The sequence below is a fragment of the Saccopteryx leptura genome, chromosome 8, assembly GCF_036850995.1.
Source record: "Saccopteryx leptura isolate mSacLep1 chromosome 8, mSacLep1_pri_phased_curated, whole genome shotgun sequence".
Lineage (NCBI taxonomy): Eukaryota > Metazoa > Chordata > Mammalia > Chiroptera > Emballonuridae > Saccopteryx > Saccopteryx leptura.
Window position 1 is genome coordinate 54274797 of NC_089510.1, and position 22023 is coordinate 54296819.

Genomic DNA, 22023 nt, shown 5'->3' on the forward strand with positions numbered 1-22023 from the left:
CTGTCAAAGGCAATAGAGTCCTCTCAAGGGATAGCTTCGCCTTTCTGGTTTCACACCTGAATGCTCAATGCTGCTGCCCAGTCGCCAGGTCCCTCTAATGACCACTGCAGTTCACGTGAGGGCAGCGGGACAGGACTGGTCTCTGGCACTATCTATCAATCAGTAGATTAAAGCAATGAAGGGAAGATGGAAAATTCCCATGTTCTTGACTGAACTCACCTTGCTGGGTTCAAAGAAGTCTGTAAACAACTGAGTGAGATGAACTGTAGTTCTCACAGGACCCTGAAAATGCTGACTCAGAAAGAAAAACTGAAGCCTTGTGGCCAAAAGAAATAAAGGTACCTCAGATCAACATCTTGAGTTTGGCTAAACCTGCCCAGCCGCCTGGCAATCCCTTCCAGGGAAATGCCAACCACATCTGGAGAGACATGAATTCAATACCCTCTCGGTCACAGCAACAGGATGAGAGGGTTACTATTTTCAACTTGGAAAACTGTCACGTTGTTGCGGCTGGTTAGCAGCCGCCATGCCCCACCCTCCGCGGGCCGCTGTGCAGAGCCCGGTGCGGCGGTCTCCACGGGCACCGTTGGTTTGGAATGTCACATGAGTGGGCCACGCTGGAGCTCGGCTGCCGGGAGCCCAGCCAAGCTCCGAGATGGCAGGAAGCAGCCGCCCGGACAGAGCACCCACACTGAGGGGGAGGGGAGGTGGGCTCTTCTTGGGGCGAGGCTTTGGGCCAACCTCGGTGAGGAGAATGGCCAGCACGCCGATCCCCTCACCACAGCCTCCCCCACCCGGTCAGAGCAGTGAGAGCCACGTCGGTCTCCTGGTAGAATAACAACTAAATGAGATCATCCTATCAAGAGTGCTTTATAGATTAACACGGGCTAACAAAGGTTCATTTAAGGAGAGTGGGGGTCAGCATAATCAACAACAACAGCCAGATACCTGCTGAATACTCAGAGGACTAGTCTGAGCCTTTCGTTAAATAATAATCCTACGACAGGCGCTCGGCTCATCCCGTCGTCCTCATGTGTCCTTCAGCCTGGTTGGCTGTGTCTGATACATTTTTATGTAAGCCAGAGACACTCAGGAAAACAGAGACTAAATGTTTTCTAGAATTTTGATCAAAATAAAGAGTACTTATTAGGTAAGACTTGGAAAGTGTGGGCTAAATGCTTAGGAGGTAGCAGGGAGGGCTGACCTGGTCATCCAGATATTTGGGAAGGGTCTCAGCTAATCAAAATAAGCAAAATTTGGTGGAAATTAGGGCACTATTTACTTTCAACATTCTCCCCATTTGAATCCATAATCAAGAATTGCAAGGAGCTTTAGTCTAGGTTCTAGGCCTCAGTCCTCCCAAATGGAAAGAGTCAAAGCAGCCTGACCTGTGGTGGCGGAGTGGGTAAAATGTCAACCTGGAATGCTGAGGTCGCTGGTTCAAGACCCTGGGCTTGCCCGGTCAAGGCACATACGAGAAGTAAGCTTATGCTTCCCATTCCCCCCCTCACCCTTTATTTATTTATTTTTAAGGTGGGGGGGAGAGAGAGAAAGAGAGAGAGAGAGAGAGAGAGAGAAATAAGAGAGATGAGAATCATCAATTCTTTGTTGTGGCACCTTAGTTGTTTATTGATTGCTTTCTCATATGTGCCTTGACCAGGGGGCTCCAGCAGAGCCAGTGACCCATTGCTCAAGTGAGTGACCTTGGGCTCAAGCCAGCAACCCTGGGCTCTAGCCAACGGCCATGGGGTGAGCAAGGTGTTGACCCTGTGCTCAAACCAACAACCTTAGGGTTTCAAACTTGGGTCCTTTGCATCACAGGCTGATGCTCTATCCACTGCACCACCACCTGGTCAGGACCCCTCATCCTTTCTCTCTTTCCTCTCTCTAAAGTCAGTAAGTAAAATCTTAAAAAAAAAAAAAAAAAAAAAAAAAAAAAAGAAGAGCCTGACCAGGCGGTGGCACAGTGGATAGAGCGTCGGACTGGGATGCAGAGGACCCAGGTTCAAGACCCCGAGGTTGCCAGCTTGGGCAAGGGCTCATCTGGTTTGCGCAAAGCTCACCAGCGTGGACCCAAGGTCGCTGGCTCGAGCAAGGGGTTACTCGGTCTGCTGGAGGCCCGCGGTCAAGGCACATATGAGAAAGCAATTAATGAACAATTAAGGTGTCGCAACAAAAAACGAATGATTGATGCTTCTCATCTCTCTCCGAACCTGTCTGTCCCTATCTATCCCTCTCTCTGACTCTCTGTTTCTGTAAAAGAGAAAAAGAAAAAAAAGAGTCAAAGCAGGTAACACACACAGCTGACCCGCTGTGTGACTGGTGGTATTACACAAGGCAAGAGATGAACATATCCCACTATCAGTGCTTGCTCATGATGAGTACAAAACACTAACAAATCAGCCTCAGTTTATTTCCCAGGAAACAAAAAAGATATTAAAATAGATTCTCTTGCCTGACCTGTGGTGGCGCAGTGGATAAAGCATCGACATGAAAATGTTGAGGTTGCTGGTTCGGAGCCCTGGGCTTGCCTGGTCAAGGCACATATAGAAGTTGATGCTTCCTGCTCCTCCCCCCTTCTCTCTCTCTCTCTCTCTCTCTCTCTCTCTCTCTCTTCTCTAAAATGAATAAATACAATCTTAAAAAAAAAAAGTGTCGACCTAGCGTGCTGAGGTCACCAGTTCAAAAAGAAAATTAAAAAAAAAAAAGATTCTCTTTACATTATTACATTTATCTATTGCAGAAGACCAACATAGTGATGTTGGATGGCATTCCAACCTGGAAAGTACATTTCTTTAGCTGGGGGACAATGGAGTCACCTGATCAAGACTTTTGGGGGTAGCGGTTGTGGGTGGGGTGACAGGAGGCCTCATCTTCCAGGTCAGAGGGCAGCAGGCTGGGCTGAGGAAGGCGCCCCGCAGAGATCAACACTTCCAGCAGCTCAGACTAGCTCAAGGCAGCTTGCAGACACCCGGGAGCAGCGGGATCTGGGCGGAGCTCTTAGGTCAGTGTTCTGGGAGTCCTGGACACTCACCGCAAAGGCAAACAGGGCTCCAGCCAATCCCGCCCCGCCCGGCCAGGCGCACCGAGCAGCAGAGGCCTGCAATCAATTATGTTACCGTTTCCAAACTTAAGACCAAACTCAAAGTAACGGCTCAACATCCATGAAATGGAACCAAAGGGACCTTAGGAATAACTCTTTCAGTCACCAGGTTTCCCACAGTTGTCAATTTAACTAAAAATGAAAAATTCTCTAACATGTTATTCTAATCTAGAATGTCAAAAAGCTGATTAACGCCATCTTAATTTTTATGTGATATTTATATGTGGTCTTCCTAGGATTTTCCTGTGCTTTTGGAATTTCATTATTTCCCTCACAAGCCAAACTTCATGACCTTAAGGACCAGGCCTGAAGCTCAAAGGCACGCAGAGTCCTCCTCACAGCGTCTCCTGTGTGCACGCCCCCCTTCCCAAGGAGCAAGGGGAGGGCAGTGCGGTGAGAGCCAAGGCTTCGATTACTCCATTTTCACAGTCAGAGCTAAGCTCAGAGCATCATAAGGCAGGTTCTCAAAGCAGCTTCCCAACACTCTCTTATCTTTTAAGATCTCATATACATCTGGATGGTAAAAGGAGGAGCTTAAATGATTCATATCCTCATTCCTCAATCCCAGAAAGTTCCTGAGAAGTGGAAAATTCCAGGGGCCACAAAAAAGCCCAGAAATTAATTCAAGACCACGAGCAACTCTAATTCTGTACCCACGGCAGCCAGGACAACACTTAGCACAGGAGCACTGCTCAATGAGCTCTTGTTGAATGAGCAGCAGCAACCTGCCTGAACCAAAATGACCCTCAATGAGAGAGCACTGTTTCCGTATCTGTAGCTGCATTGTCTAGGACCAGATACTTATTAAGCCCTGGTTTTTCCAAAGAACTTCCTCCAATGACAAGCTGCACCAGCTAGCTGATTCCAAACCTAAACAGTCCCACTTTACCTGACTGGTCTGAAAGATGCATTGTGTCCTTGTATGATGAGGCCCTACACTGTGAATCCCTCTGCCTTTCAATTGAACTTGGGCAATGTGTAGATATAGATGGAGTTGTTAGAGAGTTCCTAACCGTGGGATACCCCCTGAGAATTTCCAAAATCAACATGTTTTTTTTTTTTTTCTTTCTTTTTTTCCTTTTTTCCCTTGTATTTTTCTGAAGTTGGAAACGGGGAGGCAGTCAGACAGACTCCCGCATCCACCCGGCATGCCCACCAGGGGGTGATGCTCTGTCCATCTGGGGCTTTGCTTTGTTGCAACCAGAGCCATTCTAGTGCCTGAGGCAGAGGCCATGGAGCCATCCTCAGCGCCTGGGCCAACTTTGCTCCAATGGAGCCTCAGCTGCGGAAGGGGAAGAGAGAACCAGAGAGGAAGGAGAGGGGGAGGGGTGGAGAAGCAGATGGGCGCCTCTCCTGTGTGCCCTGGCTGGGAATCGAACCCGGGACTCCTGCACGCCAGGCCGACGTTCTACCACTAAGCCAACCGGCCAGGGCCAGAATCAACATGTTTTAATGCCATGAATATCGATGATGCTTATCTGTAAGAAAATGTTGTTCCAGGAAGGGAGTAGGCCAGTAATAATATTTACTCAGTGCCCCTGGTAAGGAGGCAGTGTGCAAGGAGTTTTACAGTAGTATCCTATTTGCTACTCATTACAACCCTCGGGAGTATCTGACAGATAAAAAAGGACTGTCAGGGAGGGTCATGCAGTCTCAGGTCACAGAGGCAGCAAAGGGCACTGCTACATTTAGAATCCAGATGTGAACACACACTGGACCTCACATTCGGGAAAATGGCCTTTGTTGGAAGTATCTGTACTAGTTAGGGATATGTCACTCCTTAGAATCATAGTTATTAAAGAATCCTGTAGCAATTCTGTTCTCAGAGCCACTGTATTCTCAGTGCTCCAAAACGGAACAGGACTCTCACGGCCTGGCTGAGATGCACATAATTAGGATTTATAGAATACCAGGTGAGGGAAACTGCTCTGCAGGACATGCCTTTGCGGGAAAGAGGCCCTTTATCTAGAAAAAATATAATATATATACACTTTACATCTTTATATTTAACATTAGCACCTGGTAACTGAACAAACTGAGCAGAGATGAATATACATGGAAAAGAAAACCTGAAGAATTTCCTAGCCCCCCACCTGAGGTACACAGTGGTAGCCATCCCACCAAAAGGCCCCTCTCCTGGGAAATTACGGTCAATGTATCAAATCACTCGAAAGGTATTTCTGCAGGCCTTTGTCATGAGGCCACATCAAGGTGGTCCTGTAACAAGTCATTTATGAAATGTGCACTTGCGATGGAGTGACAAAAGGCACAGTTGTGCCCACAGCCTCAGGAATGGCCACCAGGCAGGTGACTCAGAGCATGGAAACTGCATTTCTGAAGAAAACAGTATATATATGGCAAGAAGTACTTTTATAAACATATCTGGGTAACTGTTGCCAGGGAAATCATTTGGCAAGAATCAAGAAGCCTAGAAGTAGGCCATAATGTCAAAGGCACTTTTAACCACAGAGGTTTAACAGAACCTTGTGAAGCCTTCTGGAAACCATCAGTCCAGACCAAGAACTTGTGCTTAGATGCTGGCTCTGACCACTAGGATTGACAACACTAGTGTCACTCTCCATTATTTTATGTTTGGGAGAGAAATGCAGATGCCTATTGACCTCTAATTACCTGCCACATACTAAAGAAAATATATCTATATAAGGATAAATTGGTTAAATAGCCTGTTGGATGAAGTAAAATACATGAGAATTTACTTAAGATGTACTTTGGGGTTCTCACAGTCATAAGATAAAAGAGATTTGTTCAAAATTCTATATCCTATTTGATTTACATTCTCTCAATATATGAACCCCAAGAAGTAGGCTGACCAAGAACCAATTAGTAACGGTGCCCCAGTACAGTCATTTTAAGCATAGAGAATGCTGACAGCATTAGGTTTGAGACTGACTTCAACAGTTTACCATAAAAGAAGAACTCAAATCACAGGAAATTTACTGTTTGGGTACAGAAACCAGTAAAGTACAACAAAGTTTGACCAATAATCTTATTACAGTAAGAACAACTAAACAGACCATGTCCTACTTCCCATATATTATTAGTAGAAGGACTCTGAAAGGGCAACACTTTAAGAGACTCAAAAGAATAGAAACCCTTGCCTGACTGGTGGTGGCACAGTGACTAGAGCACTGACCTGGGATACTGAGGTCCCAGGTTTGAAACCTAGAGGTTGCTGGCTTGATTGAGCGCAGGCTCACCAGCTTGAGTGTGGAATCATCCATGGTTGCTGGCCTAAGCCCAAAGGTCGCTGGCTTGAAGCTCAAGGTTGCTGGCTCAAGCAAAGGGTCACTGGCTCAGCTGGAGCCCCTCAGTCAAGGTATGTATGAGAAGCAATCAATAAACAACTAAAGTGCCGCAACTATGAGTTGATGCAGCTCATCTCTCTCCTTCTCTCCCTCTCTCTCTCTCTCAAAAAGAAAATAAAAAGAATAGAAACTCTCATGATGGAATTCTGGTCAAAATGGTAGCATAGTCAAGGTGGTACTTGCCTCCTTCCACAACCATCAAAATGACAACTAAATGACAGAACAACCATCATTCCGAACCTCATGAAATCGTGCTGAAGGGGATTAAAGAAACCACACTGAGACTGGTAGGAGGGATGGAGATGTAGAATGGGCTGGTGCCACACTCATGTGTGATGGATAAAAATCGAGGGGAATATCTTGGCTAAGGAGTCCAGCCTCACACCAGGACCCAGCCCAGTGTTCCAGTGCCAAGAAAAAAAGTCCCCATAACTTCTGGCTGTAAAAACCAGTAGGGATTGAGGCTGAGGGATACGGAGGCTGCTGGAGTCTCAAGCAGTTCCTCTTAAAGGACCCACACACTGACTCCAACTTACTCCCTTTGAGCTCCAGTGCAGGGGGCAGCAACTTGAAAGGCACCAGCGCATATGAGGAGGAACTGAATTGTCCAGTATCATCATGGGAGCTAGAAGGGCAGCTTTCTCCTAGACAGAAGTGCTGACAGATGCCATTGTTCCTTTGCTGAGCCCTCCCCCAACAGAGCTGGCAGGCAGGGACCAGATCTAAGACTCCACCAACCTGGCTCACACTGTTTGGCCCACCCTGGTGATTCTGAGGCCTTGCCCTACTCAACTTTCGGGCCTACACAAGGTGTTTCCAGTGGCTTTTTCATACGAATGGCTTGCCTTGGCTCATGCTTCATATTTTCCTAAAATATCTCGAACAAGCAGCATTTGGCCTCTTTGTGCTCCACACTCTCGCTAAGTGGCCCCAGGCCCACTAGCAGCAGCCAACCTTGGTTTACAGCTTGGCCTCACTGGGGCATCTCCGAGCACAACACATGTAGCAGCAGCTATCTGAAGACTGCTTTGTAGCTCATGCCAGGTGGCCCCGGGCAGAACACAGGTGGTGGCTGACCTTGGCCTATACCTTGTGGGAGGCTCCAGAGCCAGTGCACCCAGTGGACAGTTTTAGACCACTTCAAAGCAACACACTGAAGGGGTGGACTCAGCAGGCACCAGAGCCCTGCTGAATTAACTCCTGCTCTATTGGGTGGTCTCCTGCATAGCTGATCTTTCATAGTGGTTAGAGGCTGGGTTGACTGAAAGGTGGCCCGCAGCCAGTTTTTGCAGCCATTTGGTCTGGGGGTAAGTCCTTCCCATTGATATGTCAACAGCAATCAAGGCTCAACTGCAAGGGGCAGGTATATGAAGCCCACAGGTAGGGTGTGGCACATGTAAAGTGCCCAGCTTGGGTGATCAGGGAGGCTGTGCCACTGGACCCTACAGGATACCTACTACATTAGGCCACTCTACCAAGCCCACAAAACGTAGCATCTCTACCAAATACATAGAAAAAAACACAGGGAGGCTGCCTAAACGAGAAGACAAAGAAACACGTCCCAAATAAAAGAGCAGAACAAAACTCTAGAAAAAGAACTAAACAAAATGGAGACAAGAAATCTACTAGATGTAGAATTTAAAACTCTGGTTGTGAGGATGCTCAAGGAACTTAGAACCTCAACAGCATAAAAAAGGACGAGTCAGAAATGAAGGATACACTAACTGAAACGAAGAATAATTTACAGGGAATCAATAGTAAAGTAGATGAAGCTGAGAATCAAATCAGCAATTTGGAAGATAAGGAAGCAAAAAAACCCCCAATCAGAACAGAATTAAAAAAAAAAAGAATTAAAAAAATGAGAATAGTATAAGGAGCCTTCAACCCTACCAACATTTGCATCATGGGGGTGCCAGAAGGAGCAGAGAGAGAGCAAGAAATTGAAAACATATTTGAAAAAATAATGACAGAAAACTTCCCTAACCTGGTGAAGGAAATAGACGTACAAGTTCAGGAAGCAAAGAGAGTCCCAAAAAAGATGAACCCAAGAAGGCCCACATCATAATTAAAATGCAAAAGATTAAAAACAAAGAGAGAATCTTAACGGCAGCAAGAAAAAAGCAGATAGGTATGTATAAGGGAGCTCCCATAAGACTGTCAGCTGATTTCTCAACAACAACTTTGCAGGCCAGAAGGGATTGGCAAGACATAGTCAGTAATAAAAAGCAAGGACCTACAACCTAGATTACTCTACCCAGCAAAGCTATCATTTAGAATCCAAGTGTAAAGGTTGGGAAACAGTGAATTAGTACATTTGCTTTATATTCTTTCTTGACATCTCCATGACTCTTCTAAAAAACATGGCTAAAGGCTATCTTTCAGGAAGCTCTGGGAGGCATCTGGAAGGAACCCAGAGATTAAGAAAGGAGATGGACAGTCTGAATCACTCAGCCTCTGGGAGGAATGCAGATATCAAAAAGAAGGCAAAAATTCCATTATCTTAAGGACAGAGTATCCTGATTTGCCCTGGGACACCCACCTACGTGACTGACTGCACCTTTTGCCCTTTGCACCATTATTAACAGCCCATGAACCATAAAGAGTCAGCAGACTGAGAATGTTAAGGCAGACTCGGTCCAAAGGCTTCTGCTTTCTTGGATTTGCTGGCGTTTCGATTAAAGACACTTACATTCACTTCAGTCCTCGTCTCTGTGTATTGGCTTCACGGTAACTGGAAGCATGAACTCCAGCTTGTCTCAGTAACAAAAGGACAGATTAACAAGCTTCCCAGTCAAGAAAAAGCTAAAGAAGTTCATCACTACCAAACAGTATTACATGAAATCTTAAAGGGTCTTCTTTAAGAAAAAGAAGAAGAAAAAAAATCAGATTAAAAATATAAACAATAAAATGGCAATAAATATATATGTATCTATCAACAATTGAATCTAAAAAGCAAAGTAAACGTACAAGCAGAACAGAAATAGACTCAGAGATACCAGAACATTTTAGCAGCTGCCAGATAGGAGGGGTGTTGGGGGGATGGGTAAAAAAGTGAAGGAATTTATTAATAAGTACAGATTGGTAGTTACAGGATAGTCACAGAGATGTAAAGTACAGCACAGGGAATACAGTCAGTAATATTCTAGTAACTGTGTGGTATCAGATGGGTGCGAGATTTATCAGGATGATCAGTTAGTGAAGATGTAATGTCTAATCACTGGGGTGTACACCTAAAACTAATGTAATAATGTGTCCATTGCAATTGAAAATAAACAATGGTAAGATTAAAAATAAAGAAATACTCAGTGTGGCCCTGTAAAGCTCCCTTCGCCCACACAGGAAAAGTCTGTGGACAGAACCATTCCCTGAGTTATGTTGCCTCTAGAAACCAGAGAGAGACACAACAATCGTGACTGCATACGCATTCCCACGACCATGTGTCACAAAAGTAATAACACGGTGTTCAATTGCTTCCAGACCTTAGTTTGATCTGCCTCACTACTAACTTATATGACGTGTAACACATTAGAAACCTGTAATTTCTTGCATTTACCCCGAGTCTTGGCTTTTGGTGGGAAGATGGGGGGAAAGACTACAAGTCTCTTATAGACAGACCAGAGAGAAGTGGAAGGCGTTTCTCCAGTATGTCCCACCAATTCTGTCCCTGGCTCTGCCTCGGCCCCCTCTGAAGACAAACCACAACCACACAGTCCCCATGTAGGACAGGCTTCAGGGCCAAGCAGCGAGGAAGACAGTGAGAGAATGCTGAGTCAGCTGCTTGTGAGTCTCTGAGTCAGCGGCTTCATGACCAGAGTGGTTATTGGGAAACAGACTTCTCTCCCACAAAAACCTCAAATGTAACGGCAGCCCAAGAACTCAAAACTAACACGCACTATTCCAGAGTGGGAGCCCCAAGCCAGCCATGGGTGCCAAGAAACCGGGGGCTTCAACGCTTCTCCCACCTGCTCACAGCTGCCACCTGAACAAGCTGTTGTGTTTGAGAGACAACGAACGGAAAGCTGGGAGCTACACTGATGTACAAGGAGCCGCTTCCTAGACAGATTATCACGTCCTGCCTGGTGTTGGGCTCGGTTTTAAGTCCTTCCTCAATAATCAGAAAACAATGACCTCATTCCAGAAACTGCTTTTATGCAGGAAGATACGGATAGTTTCCCATTTCAACTCCTTGTTGCCTTTAAAGTGAGGGGATAAAGGAGGCTAACTGGGGATGTGATAGAAAGAATCAGAATGTCCTAGTCAACAATGGACTAAAGTAATTGAACTTCAAGAGCTTTTAGGATACAATAATATGTGGAAAAAAGCAAGGTACAAACTTGTACACAGCCACAGACACACACTGACTTAGAAAAGAACCTGGAAGGAAAAAGACTAATTCAAAGAATGAGCGATGGAATTATGAATAACGAATGTGTTTCTTTCTACTCTTCAGAATACCCTAGACCTCAGAAGAACCCTCTAGCTGCGTGGTCGTTCTCTTCACTGAGCACATGTGTGACCCAGTGAAGGTTAAAGGAGTTCCTCATCTGGTTCACCACAGTCCAAATGAACCCTGGACACCAAGAAGGAGATAGATGGCCGAGAAGGGCCACATATCCATTATTTTCCCTGTAGTTTTCAGTTTTAAGAATGTGTATGAACGATTCCCGGCCAGGGCACACAGGAGAAGCGCCCATCTGCTTCTCCACCCCTCCCCCTCTCCTTCCTCTCTGTCTCTCTCTTCCCCACCCGCAGCCGAGGCTCCATTGGAGCAAAGATGGCCCGGCCACTGGGGATGGCTCCTTGGACTCTGCCCCAGGTGCTAGAGTGGCTCTGGTCACCGCAGAGCGACGCCCCAGAGGGGCAGAGCGTCCCCCCTGGTGGGCGTGCCGGGTGGATCCCGGTCGGGCGCATGCGGAAGTCTGTCTGTCTCTCCCCGTTTCCAGCTTCAGAAAAATACAAAAAAAAAAAAGAATGTGTATGAAAATGAGCATCTTTTCATATATCTGTTGGCCACTGGGAGAAGTGTCTGTTCATATCCTCTTCCCATTTTTTTATTGGATTGTTTGTTTGTTTGTTGTTGAGTTTTATGAGTTCTTTGTATATTTTGGATATTAGGCCCTTATCTGAGCTGTTGTTTGAAAATATCATCTCCCATTTAGTTGGCTGTCTGTTTATTTTGTTGTCAGTTTCTCTTGCTGAGCAAAAACTTTAGTCTGATGTGGTCCCATTCATTTATCTTTGCCTTCACTTCTCTTGCCTTTGGAGTCAAATTCATAAAATGCTCTTTGTAACCAAGGTCCATGAGTTTAGTACCTATGTTTTCTTCTATGTATTTTATTGTTTCAGGACTTATATTTAGGTCTTTGATCCATTTTGAATTAATTTTCGTACAAGGGGACAAACTGTAGTTGAGTTTCATTCTTTTGCATGTGGCTTTCCAGTTTTCCCAGCACCATTTGTTGAAGAGGCTTTCTTTTCTCCATTGTGTGTTGTTGGCCCCTTTATCGAAAATTATTTGACCATATATATATATGTGGTTTTATTTCTGGACTTTCTATTCTGTTCCATTGGTCTGAGTGTCTATTTTTCTGACAATACCATGCTGTTTTGATTGTCGTGGCTCTATAATATAATTTGACGTCAGATGCTCATCTTCATTAGTTATTAGAGAAATGCAAATCAAAACTACAATGAGATACCAACTCTCACCTGTTAGATTAGCTATTATCAACAAGACAGGTAATAGCAAGTGTTGGAGAGGCTATGGAGAAAAAGGAATCCTCATCTACTGTTAGTGGGAATGTAAAGTAATACAACCATTATGGAAGAAAGTATGGTTGTTCCTCAAAAAACTAAAAATAGAACTACCATATGACTCAACAATCCCTCTACTGGGTATATAACACCAAAACTCAGAGACATTGATAAGTAAAGACACATGCAGCCCCATGTTCATTGCAGCATTGTTCACAGTGGCCAAGACATGGAAACAACCAAAAAGCCCTTCAATAGATGACTGGATAAAGAAGATGTGGTACATATATATCAATACTATGGAATACTACTCAGCCATAAGAAATGATGACATTAGATCATTTACAGCAAAATGGATGGATCTTGATAACATTATATGGAGTGAAATAAGTAAATCAGAAAAAACTAAGAACTGCATGATTCCATACATAGGTGGGACATAAAAACAAGACTAAGAGACATGGACAAGAGTGTGGTGGTTACTGGGGGAGAGGGAGGGAGAGGGAAAGGGGGAGGGAGAGGGGGGAGGGGAGGGGCACAAGGAAAACCGGATAGAAGGTGACGGAGGACAGTTTGACTCTGGGTGATGGGTATGCAACAGAATTGAATGACAAGATAACCTGGAGATGTTTTCTTTGAACATATGTACCCTGATTTATTAATGTTACCCCATTAAAAAAAAAAGAATGTGTATGGCTTCCCAATGGGGCGGGGAGGGGAGTCACGGTGTCTCAGCAAGCCCGGGAAGTTAGTGACTTAAAGCATCGTGCATGTGGGAGCCTCAAGGGCTTCTCGGCTACCAACTTCCGTTTCTCCACCCAGGGCCGTGTGAGAGTCTCACAGGATTGTAGAATTGTACAGCGTGAGGGAGGGGAGGGAGCACCGTGTCAGGCAGAATTCTGAGTTGCAAGATTAACTCAAAAGAACTGTGGGTTCCAGTGGTTGAGCAGAAAATCTGCATTTCCACTCAGCGATGGAATATTCCTGTTTTCAAAGTGACAGCTGACCTTACTGAGGCCACTCACACCTCCCTCCACCCGCCCTCACCTCCGGGCTCGGTGCTGGAGGATGCGGCATCCTCAAGGCATGCCATTCCCTGCCAAGCACCACACCAGGTCCTGTATCTGTGTCTTCTTCAATTCTCAAAAGAACGCAGAAACAAGGGGTGTTGGCCAGTTTTAGAGACAGGAAAAGCGAAAAGCCAGGACAGCGCAAGCAGCAGGCTGAAACACTGTGGGCTGGAAGGTGTACGTGGAGCCTGACTCGGAAGCCCGTGCTCCCAGGCAACACAGACAGCAGCCTCTGGATGCAGGCCTAGCAGAGGATTATTTCTCTAGGGGAAAGGAGGGCACAGTTCTGTAAAAATATTTATTAATATGTTTAAAAACAAAGTAAACACTGCTGAGAACCAATTACAGGCACTGCCAGGCATCTTGGAGCTTTTAGGCAGCTGCTCACGGGACTGGCACCTCCACCCCACCACGCTGGGACTCCACAGGCAGAGCCCAGAGATATAGGGGGGTGGCTCCCTCCAGCTCACGGGCGGTGGCTGGGGCTCCCTGAGCTGTGTGGCATTGACTCATGAGGGAGCCAGTGGTCAGTGAGCCCTCCTTTGGGCCAGGCAGTGTTCTAGGTGCTTTATACACATTCTCCTATTGCTCAGAACAACTCTATGCCCAAAGTGACCCGGCAGCATGCAGCATTATTGGCTTTAGAGCCAGGTCCGTCTAATTCTAAGCCTGCAACCCAGAAAGAACCAGCCGTCTAATCCCACTCTATCATCCCTTTGACCGGGAAAGAGTGGACCCCTGTTGCATGTTCAGCACATCAAGTCCTAACTCTTCTATGACATTCCAATGCCTGCACTTCCTGCAGCAATTCCAGTGTTAAATGTGTTGGTCTCACTGCAGCAGTGGATGCACTCATGCCTGGTCTCATGGTATGGTCAACCCCAGGAGGCCTCATGGCTAACCCACGTCTGTGCAACCCTCTGCACTCTTCTCTCAATGACTGATCATTTCTATGTTGTGATTTGCTTCACATATTTGTACTTTATCTTGCTTGTTGCCCTCTAAATTCCTTTCAAACCAACACTTCCCAACTGGAAAACCATTCTCAAAGGAGTCCTGGGAACCACAGAATACACACAGAATACAAAATAGAAGAAATGACAATCCTATTAAAATTGTTCTGCTTATTCTATCTGCAAGTGGTCTGCTGTTGGAGGGAAGGACCCTTAGGAGACACGATTTTATAGTATCTCATCAGAATGCAACTCCCAGAATGGGAGCTGCCAAATTAGAATTTAACTGAAATCCATGTAAAGTCCTATGCTTAGATGAAAAAACTTAAGTGCTCAGACATGACACAATAAAAACTTCACTGGGCTATACTTCAATAAATTTAAAAACTTCACATTTTGATAGTAAAGTTAAAAGCAAGCTCAACAGGCCCTGGCCGGTTGGCTCAGCGGTAGAGCGTCGGCCTGGCATGTGGGGGACCCGGGTTCGATTCCCGGCCAGGGCACATAGGAGAAGCGCCCATTTGCTTCTCCACACCCCCCCCCCTTCCTCTCTGTCTCTCTCTTCCCCTCCTGCAGCCAAGGCTCCATTGGAGCGAAGATGGCCCGGGCGCTGGGGATGGCTCCTTGGCCTCTGCCCCGGGCGCTAGAGTGGCTCTGGTCGCGGCAGAGCGACACCCCAGAGGGGCAGAGCATCGCCCCCTGGTGGGAGTGCCGGGTGGATCCCGGTCGGGGCGCATGCGGGAGTCTGTCTGACTGTCTCTCCCCGTTTCCAGCTTCAGAAAAATACAAAAAAAAGCAAGCTCAACAGTATAATGTGATTGTTTAACAGAAAAGTGAACAGGTCGTTCGGATGTGCTAACAAATGTGGAATGCGACGATCACAGGGAGCAAATGTTTGGCTGAGCCCTCGTGATCCAGAAGGAGAAACGACGCGCCTTAGTCTGAGAAGCACACTGCACAAAATGACAGGGCCCTCCGACATCGAAGGGACTTCCTTCTGTATGAGGCTGAATAAGACAGAGAAACATTCAGAAGTGTTCAGGTGTTTGGCAGGCTGTCATGTGGAAGAGGAGGTCTACAATGTAAACCACTGGGTGAAAGTAACTGAGATACAATTTTTTCGTTCGCTATTAAAGAAGAAACGTCCAACCTATGGCTCCCCCTCAAAGCTGTCCATGACCCAATCCCGGGAGCTGTGTCAGTGCTACTTGACGTGGTAAAAGGGAATTTGAAGATGTGATTAAGTCAAGGATCATGAGGGGAGACTTCCCTCGATCATCCCTGTGGGTCCAACGATATCCCAAGGATCCTTATAGTAGGGAGACAGGAACGTCATAGAAAGCCAAGCGATATCAAAGATGAGGCTCTCGGAGTCAGGAAAGGATCCGAGGATGCTACACTGCTTGCTTTGAAAATGGAGGTAGGTACTACAAGCCAACGAATGCTGATGGCTTCTAGCAATCAGAAGAGGCCAGGAAACGGATTCTCCTCTAGGGCTCAGCCAAATAGCATCCATTATAGAATAAATCTGTGTTGTCTTAATTCACTCAGCTGTGGTGAAGTGTTAGGGCAGCAACAGGAGATGAATGCGATGTCTAACAAGGGCCCCTAAAGAGCCCCAGTGAGCTCCCTGTCCCAGGAGGCAGTCAGGAAGAGGTGGAACATCTACTGTCAGGAACGCTGTGCAGACAAGTCCTGGGGGACCGCTCCAGCCCTGAGCCCCAGTGAGCTCCCTGTCCCAGGAGGCAGTCAGGAAGAGGTGGAACATCTACTGTCAGGAACGCTGTGCAGACAAGTCCTGGGGGACCGCTCCAGCCCTGAGAGTCCACGTCATATGCAGGCACCTTTTCCTGCTTTTGTATACGATAGGCTGACCCCCACCCCCAGGCCCAGTGGTGGGCGGGCAAGGCTTGCCCTCCCCTCCTCCCAGGAGGGTGGTGGTAGTAAGAGACATGCTTTGGGGATGCCCTCACAACCCCTGGGCCTGGCTCAGAGCAGACGTGCTTGCCCGGTGCCTACCTGAGCAGAGGACGCCCTTGTTCCTGGCACAGGAGAAGTTGTCGCACTCGCAGAAGGGCCCGTAGATCTTCCCGAACTCACTCTCGAAGCAGGAGCACTGGCTGCAGCTGCACTCCCCGCGCCCGCTGCACAGGGGCTTGCCCTCCGCTTCCCGGCACAGGCTCTGGTGCCCGCTCTGCTTCTCTCCTTCCTGGCACTCGCACCTGCTGCCCAGGTGGCTAGGGTTGCACTCACACAGGCCGCAGACGTAGGTCCCGTTCCCGCTGCACCTGGGGCTGTTGCGCTCCAGCCCCGCGCTGCAGCCGCACCTGCAGTTGTATGTGACTTTCACCGCCAGGCTGTCCCGGAACCCCACGGGCCGCAGGGTGAACGTGTGCTGGGTGTGTTTGCCGGGGCAGCTCCAGGCCTCCACCGACACCTCGAAGGACGCCTGGGCAGAAAGCAGAGAGGGGCGTTATGGGCACAGCGAGTCAGGGAATCGGCAGCGGCCTCCCCATCGCCCAGGGGCCTGGCCCGAGAACGACTCCTCCAAGGTCCCCAGTGGAGAGCTGCCGCTAACCCAGCGCCGCCAGCACACACTCCCAGGAGGAAGAGGCCCCAGGCCAGCAAGCTCCCTTGTGTTATTGAGGAAGAGGCCCCAGGCCAGCAAGCTCCCTCGTGTTATCGGAAGAGGCCCCAGGCCAGCAAGCTCCCTCGTGTTATTGAGGAAGAGATTACTCAGGATGCCAACACCTGACAGGCATTGTGCTTGGTTCCTGGATGCTCATAATCTCTTTTAGTCCTCACAACCCTGAGGAAATGGGCGTCCCCACGACAGTAGAGATTCACACAAGGTTACACAGCCTTTTCTCTCCTTTCTTTCACCTCTATCCTATCCTCTCCCCATCTCCACTTTGAAAGTCAATCAACAAACATTTACTGGTCACTTCCTCTGTGCCAAGCACTGCACTAGATGCTTCCTGAGCTCATGGGCACTGGGGTCCACAGATCCCTCTGTAGAAAGGTTTCCTCCCTGCTAGAGAAGGGACAAAAGGACACCCGTGTCCCTCACAGACACAACTAAAAGGCCCTGAGTGGTTCTCATAGCTGTATCACTCATAATCACCCCACAGCCCTGAGGTCATAAAGAAGTCATCACAGATGAAATGTACCACACAGGTAGACAGATGGTCTCTTTTTTAAATACGACATGTAAAGAAGCGTGGCTAACTCTGGACTTGCCACGGTGGGTTGCCTTGGAAACAGTCAGCAAGGTGGACCAAGCTGGCAGGTGGCAGGAAAGATAACTGGTAGCTGCCCACTTGGCTGCAATGTGAGGAGGGCAAGGGCACCGCTCAGGGTGATTCCCCCAGAAAGTAGCGCATGACGACTCCTCCTCCACCTCCTCTCCTCCCACTGAGAAAGGAGCCAGTGTGGTTAGACTCATCCAGCACCGCCCTCGGGGCGGGGCACTGTGGAAATCCACAGACAGAGAGCTGGCTCGCCTAACCACGTGCTATCCTGAAGTGCTTCTCCCCTGAACAGCGGTACTCCCTCTGTAGACAAAGGGCCCGCTCCAGAAACTGACTCACCACGTCTGGCCCAGATGACATTATTTTTCAAGTCCCCACAGATCATTCTGAAGCTCAAAATGGGTTAGGAGTCACCTTTGCCTATTGTTCTTAATTCTATTATTTGGGATGGAATAAAGCTGAACTTTAAAAAGTCATCAATAGCTTGCTTTACGGGGCACTCTTTAGGTTGTGAAGGATACTTTCGGAGAATGCTGAAAATAAATTTTTCCTAAGTGTTCTACAGATCTCTAACACTTTGGGATCTTTACTAATTCTAAAAAAAGCTTTCCTTCAGATTCTGTGACATCTAGGGACACCCCAGGGTGGGGGCAGGCATGTGGGAGACTGAAGAGGAAGACAGACCCAGCTTTCTAGGTCCTAGAGACAGTCCTGCTTGGCAGCAAGCCACGGCTTCAGGGAACTCCACACAGACAGACACCTGGGAGTCAGTGTCAGCGTCAGCCAAAGGGTGTCCCAGGGGGCGCTGCTGGGCGGAGGAGCTGAGGACGGCCACCAGGAGCCAGGGTCAGAGCACTGGGAGAACCAAGCCACCGGCAGACAGTCAGAACCAAGCACCCCCCACGTCACATGTGGGTGTGGGTGTGAGACAGAAAGAGAGAAAGCAAGTTCAGGACTAAGTGCCAAGGCCCTGAGGTACAGGTGGGCTCTCGAGGTCAGGAAACCAGATGGGGATCCACCGAGCACAGAAACCTGCCTTATGACGGCACACACCCACAGTCACCAGGTGCCAAGTGCTCACCTGTGCCTGGCCCTGTGCAGGCACTTCTGTGAGCACTTGATTTACATGCCCTAGAAGGAGGCATCCTTATTTTCCAGAGAGAAAATGGAGTCAGTGAGGTTGGTGCTGGTCTCCCAGCTGGTGAGGGGATGCGCCTGTGCTCACCTCGGGCATGCTACCTGCTGGAAGTGGAGACTGAGGCAGACAACCAGGGTCCCTATCTGAGCACAGAGGGAGAGGAGGCCCAGCTCACTGTGGGGACTCGATGACGACTCTTAAGGGCCAGAAGCTTCTCTGAATCATCCAGCCTCAGCTCGGAAGGCAGATAAGAACGGAGGGGCTTCCTGACCTGTGGTGGCGCAGTGGATAAAGCGTCAACCTGGAAACACTGAGGTTGCCGGTTCAAAACCCTGGGCTTGCCTAGTCAAGGCACATATGGGAGTTGATGCTTCCTGCTCCTCCCCCCTTCTCTCTCTCTCTCTCTCTCTCCCCCCCCCCTCTCTATGATGAATAAATAAAATCTTTAAAAAAAAAAAAGAACGGAGGGGCGACTGCACCTGACTGAAGCCACCCATGGGCACCTCAGGGGTGCAGAGGTGAGCACCCCTCTCTTCTGAAGCTCGGAGAGAAGCTGTGACTTGCTCCGTGGCCTACTTCCCAGGACTGCCACTCCGCTGTGCTTATTAAATGAAAAGCTCTTTCATTTCTGACCCCCAAAGGCATCTGTGGGTCAGAAATGGAATAAACCACAAAGGAATAATCCGGACTAAGAGCCAGAGGCATTTAATTAATGAAACACTGTGGGAAATGTCCCTCTGTGAGCATAACCTTCCCCCAGGAAATCTCGCCTGTGTTATGGGACGAAGTAACTCTTTTTGCCGGGAGGGGGTAAAATCTCTGAGTTATGCTGATGTGTCTGTGTTTGCTGGAAATGAGTGGAGAGGTTAGGGGAGCCCCTGCATCCCCGCTGGCCAATCACCCAGGATTCAGAAAAGCTCATGCCCTGTCTGCCTGGCTGGGGGAGCACGGAAGACCTGGCTTTTAAGCAGGTCCACTGGCCCTCCTCAGTCCTAGCATGCAGCCGGCCAGCCGATGACCACAGAACAGCTCTACTTCAGCAACTGCTGGGCACGGCGGTGAGGGTAGCTCAGTTGGTTAGAGTGCCATCATGATACCCTAAGGTTGTGGGGTCCATCCCCTGGTCAGGGCACAGGCAAGAATCAACCAATGAATGCATGAATAAGGGGATCAAAAAATCAGTACTTCTCTCTCTCTCAAATCAATATACCATATATATATTGTAATATACCATATATATATAATTGTAAAAAAAAAAAAGCACTTCAGGAACAGCAAGTAAACCTGTTCTGCGACCCACCCTTTCCGAGTCCACCTTCCTAAGGGGTCAGGAAAGGACCCAAAGAGTCCGGGAGGTGTCTGGAAAGAGGCTTCTCTTCTGTGACTACGGTGGCCTCCAACTCACACTGAGGGCGGCCCAGGTCCCGGAGACCCCGCTCTCCCGCTCCGCGACTCCAGGGCAAGGTCAGGGACGGAGCAGCCCTCCCTGCCGCCCAGCGTGTTATCTGAACCCCACTGCGATGCTCCTGGTTCCCCAGCAGGGCTGCGGGTCTGCTCCACCCTTCCATCAGGCCCCCAGCCCCCACCCCAGGCCCACCAAACCCCAGGCCGTGCAGACGCCCAGTCCACTGGGAGCACGCTGGAACCAAGCGCTGGGCACGGGCACGGGAACGGGCACGGGGCACCAGAGGAAGCCGTGACAGGCTCACTGGGTCCTTTGTCCTGTGCACCAGTGCTCCCCGCAGAGCCGGCCACTCGCATGCTGATTTGTTAGAGCCAGTCTGTGAGAAAACCGACTCCCAGGCGGGGCCACTCAGTCAGCCCTGGTTCGTGTTGGGATGAGGGGAGGAAAATTAGGAAAAAATCTGAAATCACTGGAGGAGAAAAATCTCATTGGATTTGGAGCTTTCAAGCTTTTTATTCATGTAATATTTCTCTTTGAGGACATCCTTGTCCCTCACCCCCTGCCGCCTCTGCCGCTTCTTACCTGGGCAAGCTCTCATCTCAGAGAACACAGAGTCACAGAACCACCAACCCGGGCTGGGTGGCCACAGGTCTCCGCCCGCCCACCCTCCCCCCACAGGAAGCTTTAGTTACGAGGAGGTGAGCCCACCTGGCTGCCACTTTCACCAGCTGTCCCAAGGCGGGCCCACCCATGTCCTCATCCACAGGCCCGACCCCGAGCTACCAGATGGCAGTGACAGCCTGTTTTCACTAACCCTCTTCTCCAAGTGAGTCCCAGGCCCTTCAGCTGCATATGCTTCTGCCTAGCCCCTCTCCGGTCCGATCTGTCCAACGCCTTCCCAACCTGGGGCTCTAAAGAATGGAGCCCACCTGCCAAGTAATGGCCAAGCATGTTAGCTTCACACGTGCGTCCCAGCAGTACGGCCTGAGCCTGCCCCTGCCTCCCCTCAGTCCCCAACCACACTCCCCTGGGCGGCTCTGCAATTAGAAAAGGACAATGTTCCTTCACTCCCTTGAAGACTGCCTGCTGCTCTGCACCTGCTATGCCCACTCGTGGGACCTGCCGCCTTCCCTTGCTATGTCTGGAAAATGCTTCCTCTCCACACCTCAGCTCCCGCAGCACCCCTCTGCGATGTGGGGCCCCACGTTCCTTGGGGCTCCCATGGTGACATGCCCAGCTTTTAGCACCATGCCTGTCAGCCTCCACGGGGTTATCTCGTCTACGTGTTTACTTCCTCTGCCAGATCTGTCCTAGGGACAAACATTAGGAGGGAAATGCCCACATACTCAGTAGCAGGCCTGCTTGCCAAAGCCCAAGGGTAAGCTCTGGAGAGAGACAACTCAGCCCACGAGGAGGAACAGGACTTCCTGGCCCAGGGTTAAAAAGAGTAGACTGGTCCCAGTGAACACACCCCTCTCCTTCAGCCCGAGGGGCTGCGGGAGAACCCCCTGCTTCCCCTACCAGGCCGGGCCCTGTGGCCCTGTGCCTGCGCAGTGACTCAGGCCCGGCCTCAGACAGCGCCTGGGCTTATAGTTCACTGTTCTGCTGTTGCCATCTTGAAGTTCTTAAAGACTTTTGAACAGGTACCCCACATTTTCATTCTGTCCTGGGCCCTGCCCCCCACTACCTCCAGGGTCCTCAAAGAGCTCGTTTCTCTCAGCCTCTCAGGCCTCCGTGGCCCCATCACAGCACGATGTCCGAATATGACGGGCCAGCGGCTGGTGTTCTGTGCCAGCCTGTCTCCATCCACTGAACACAGAAACCCCACAGCCCTCAGAAGTGGAGGCTGGGCCATGTGACCAAGCTCCTTGGACAGCAAGACAGCACTAACAGGCTGACCAGGAGCCAGCACGGATGCTGATTCGGGGCCCACCACTGTTTTAACAAGGCCACCACCCCTCAGAGCCCGAGGGCGCCTCTGGCTGTGGCCGGCGGTGGGTGGGGGAGAAGCAGCGTTCTCCTT

General features: G+C 49.0%; 1 protein-coding gene across 1 annotated transcript in view; it reads right to left on the reverse strand.

Moving 5' to 3' along the window:
- The window catches only part of ITGB5 (integrin subunit beta 5), a 145819-nt gene that overhangs the window by 23354 nt on the left and 100442 nt on the right, over positions 1 to 22023 (reverse strand). The window contains exon 10 of the mRNA XM_066347889.1: positions 16226 to 16655. Within this exon, the coding sequence (XP_066203986.1) occupies positions 16226 to 16655 (430 nt within the window). The remainder of the gene's footprint in view (positions 1 to 16225; positions 16656 to 22023) is intronic.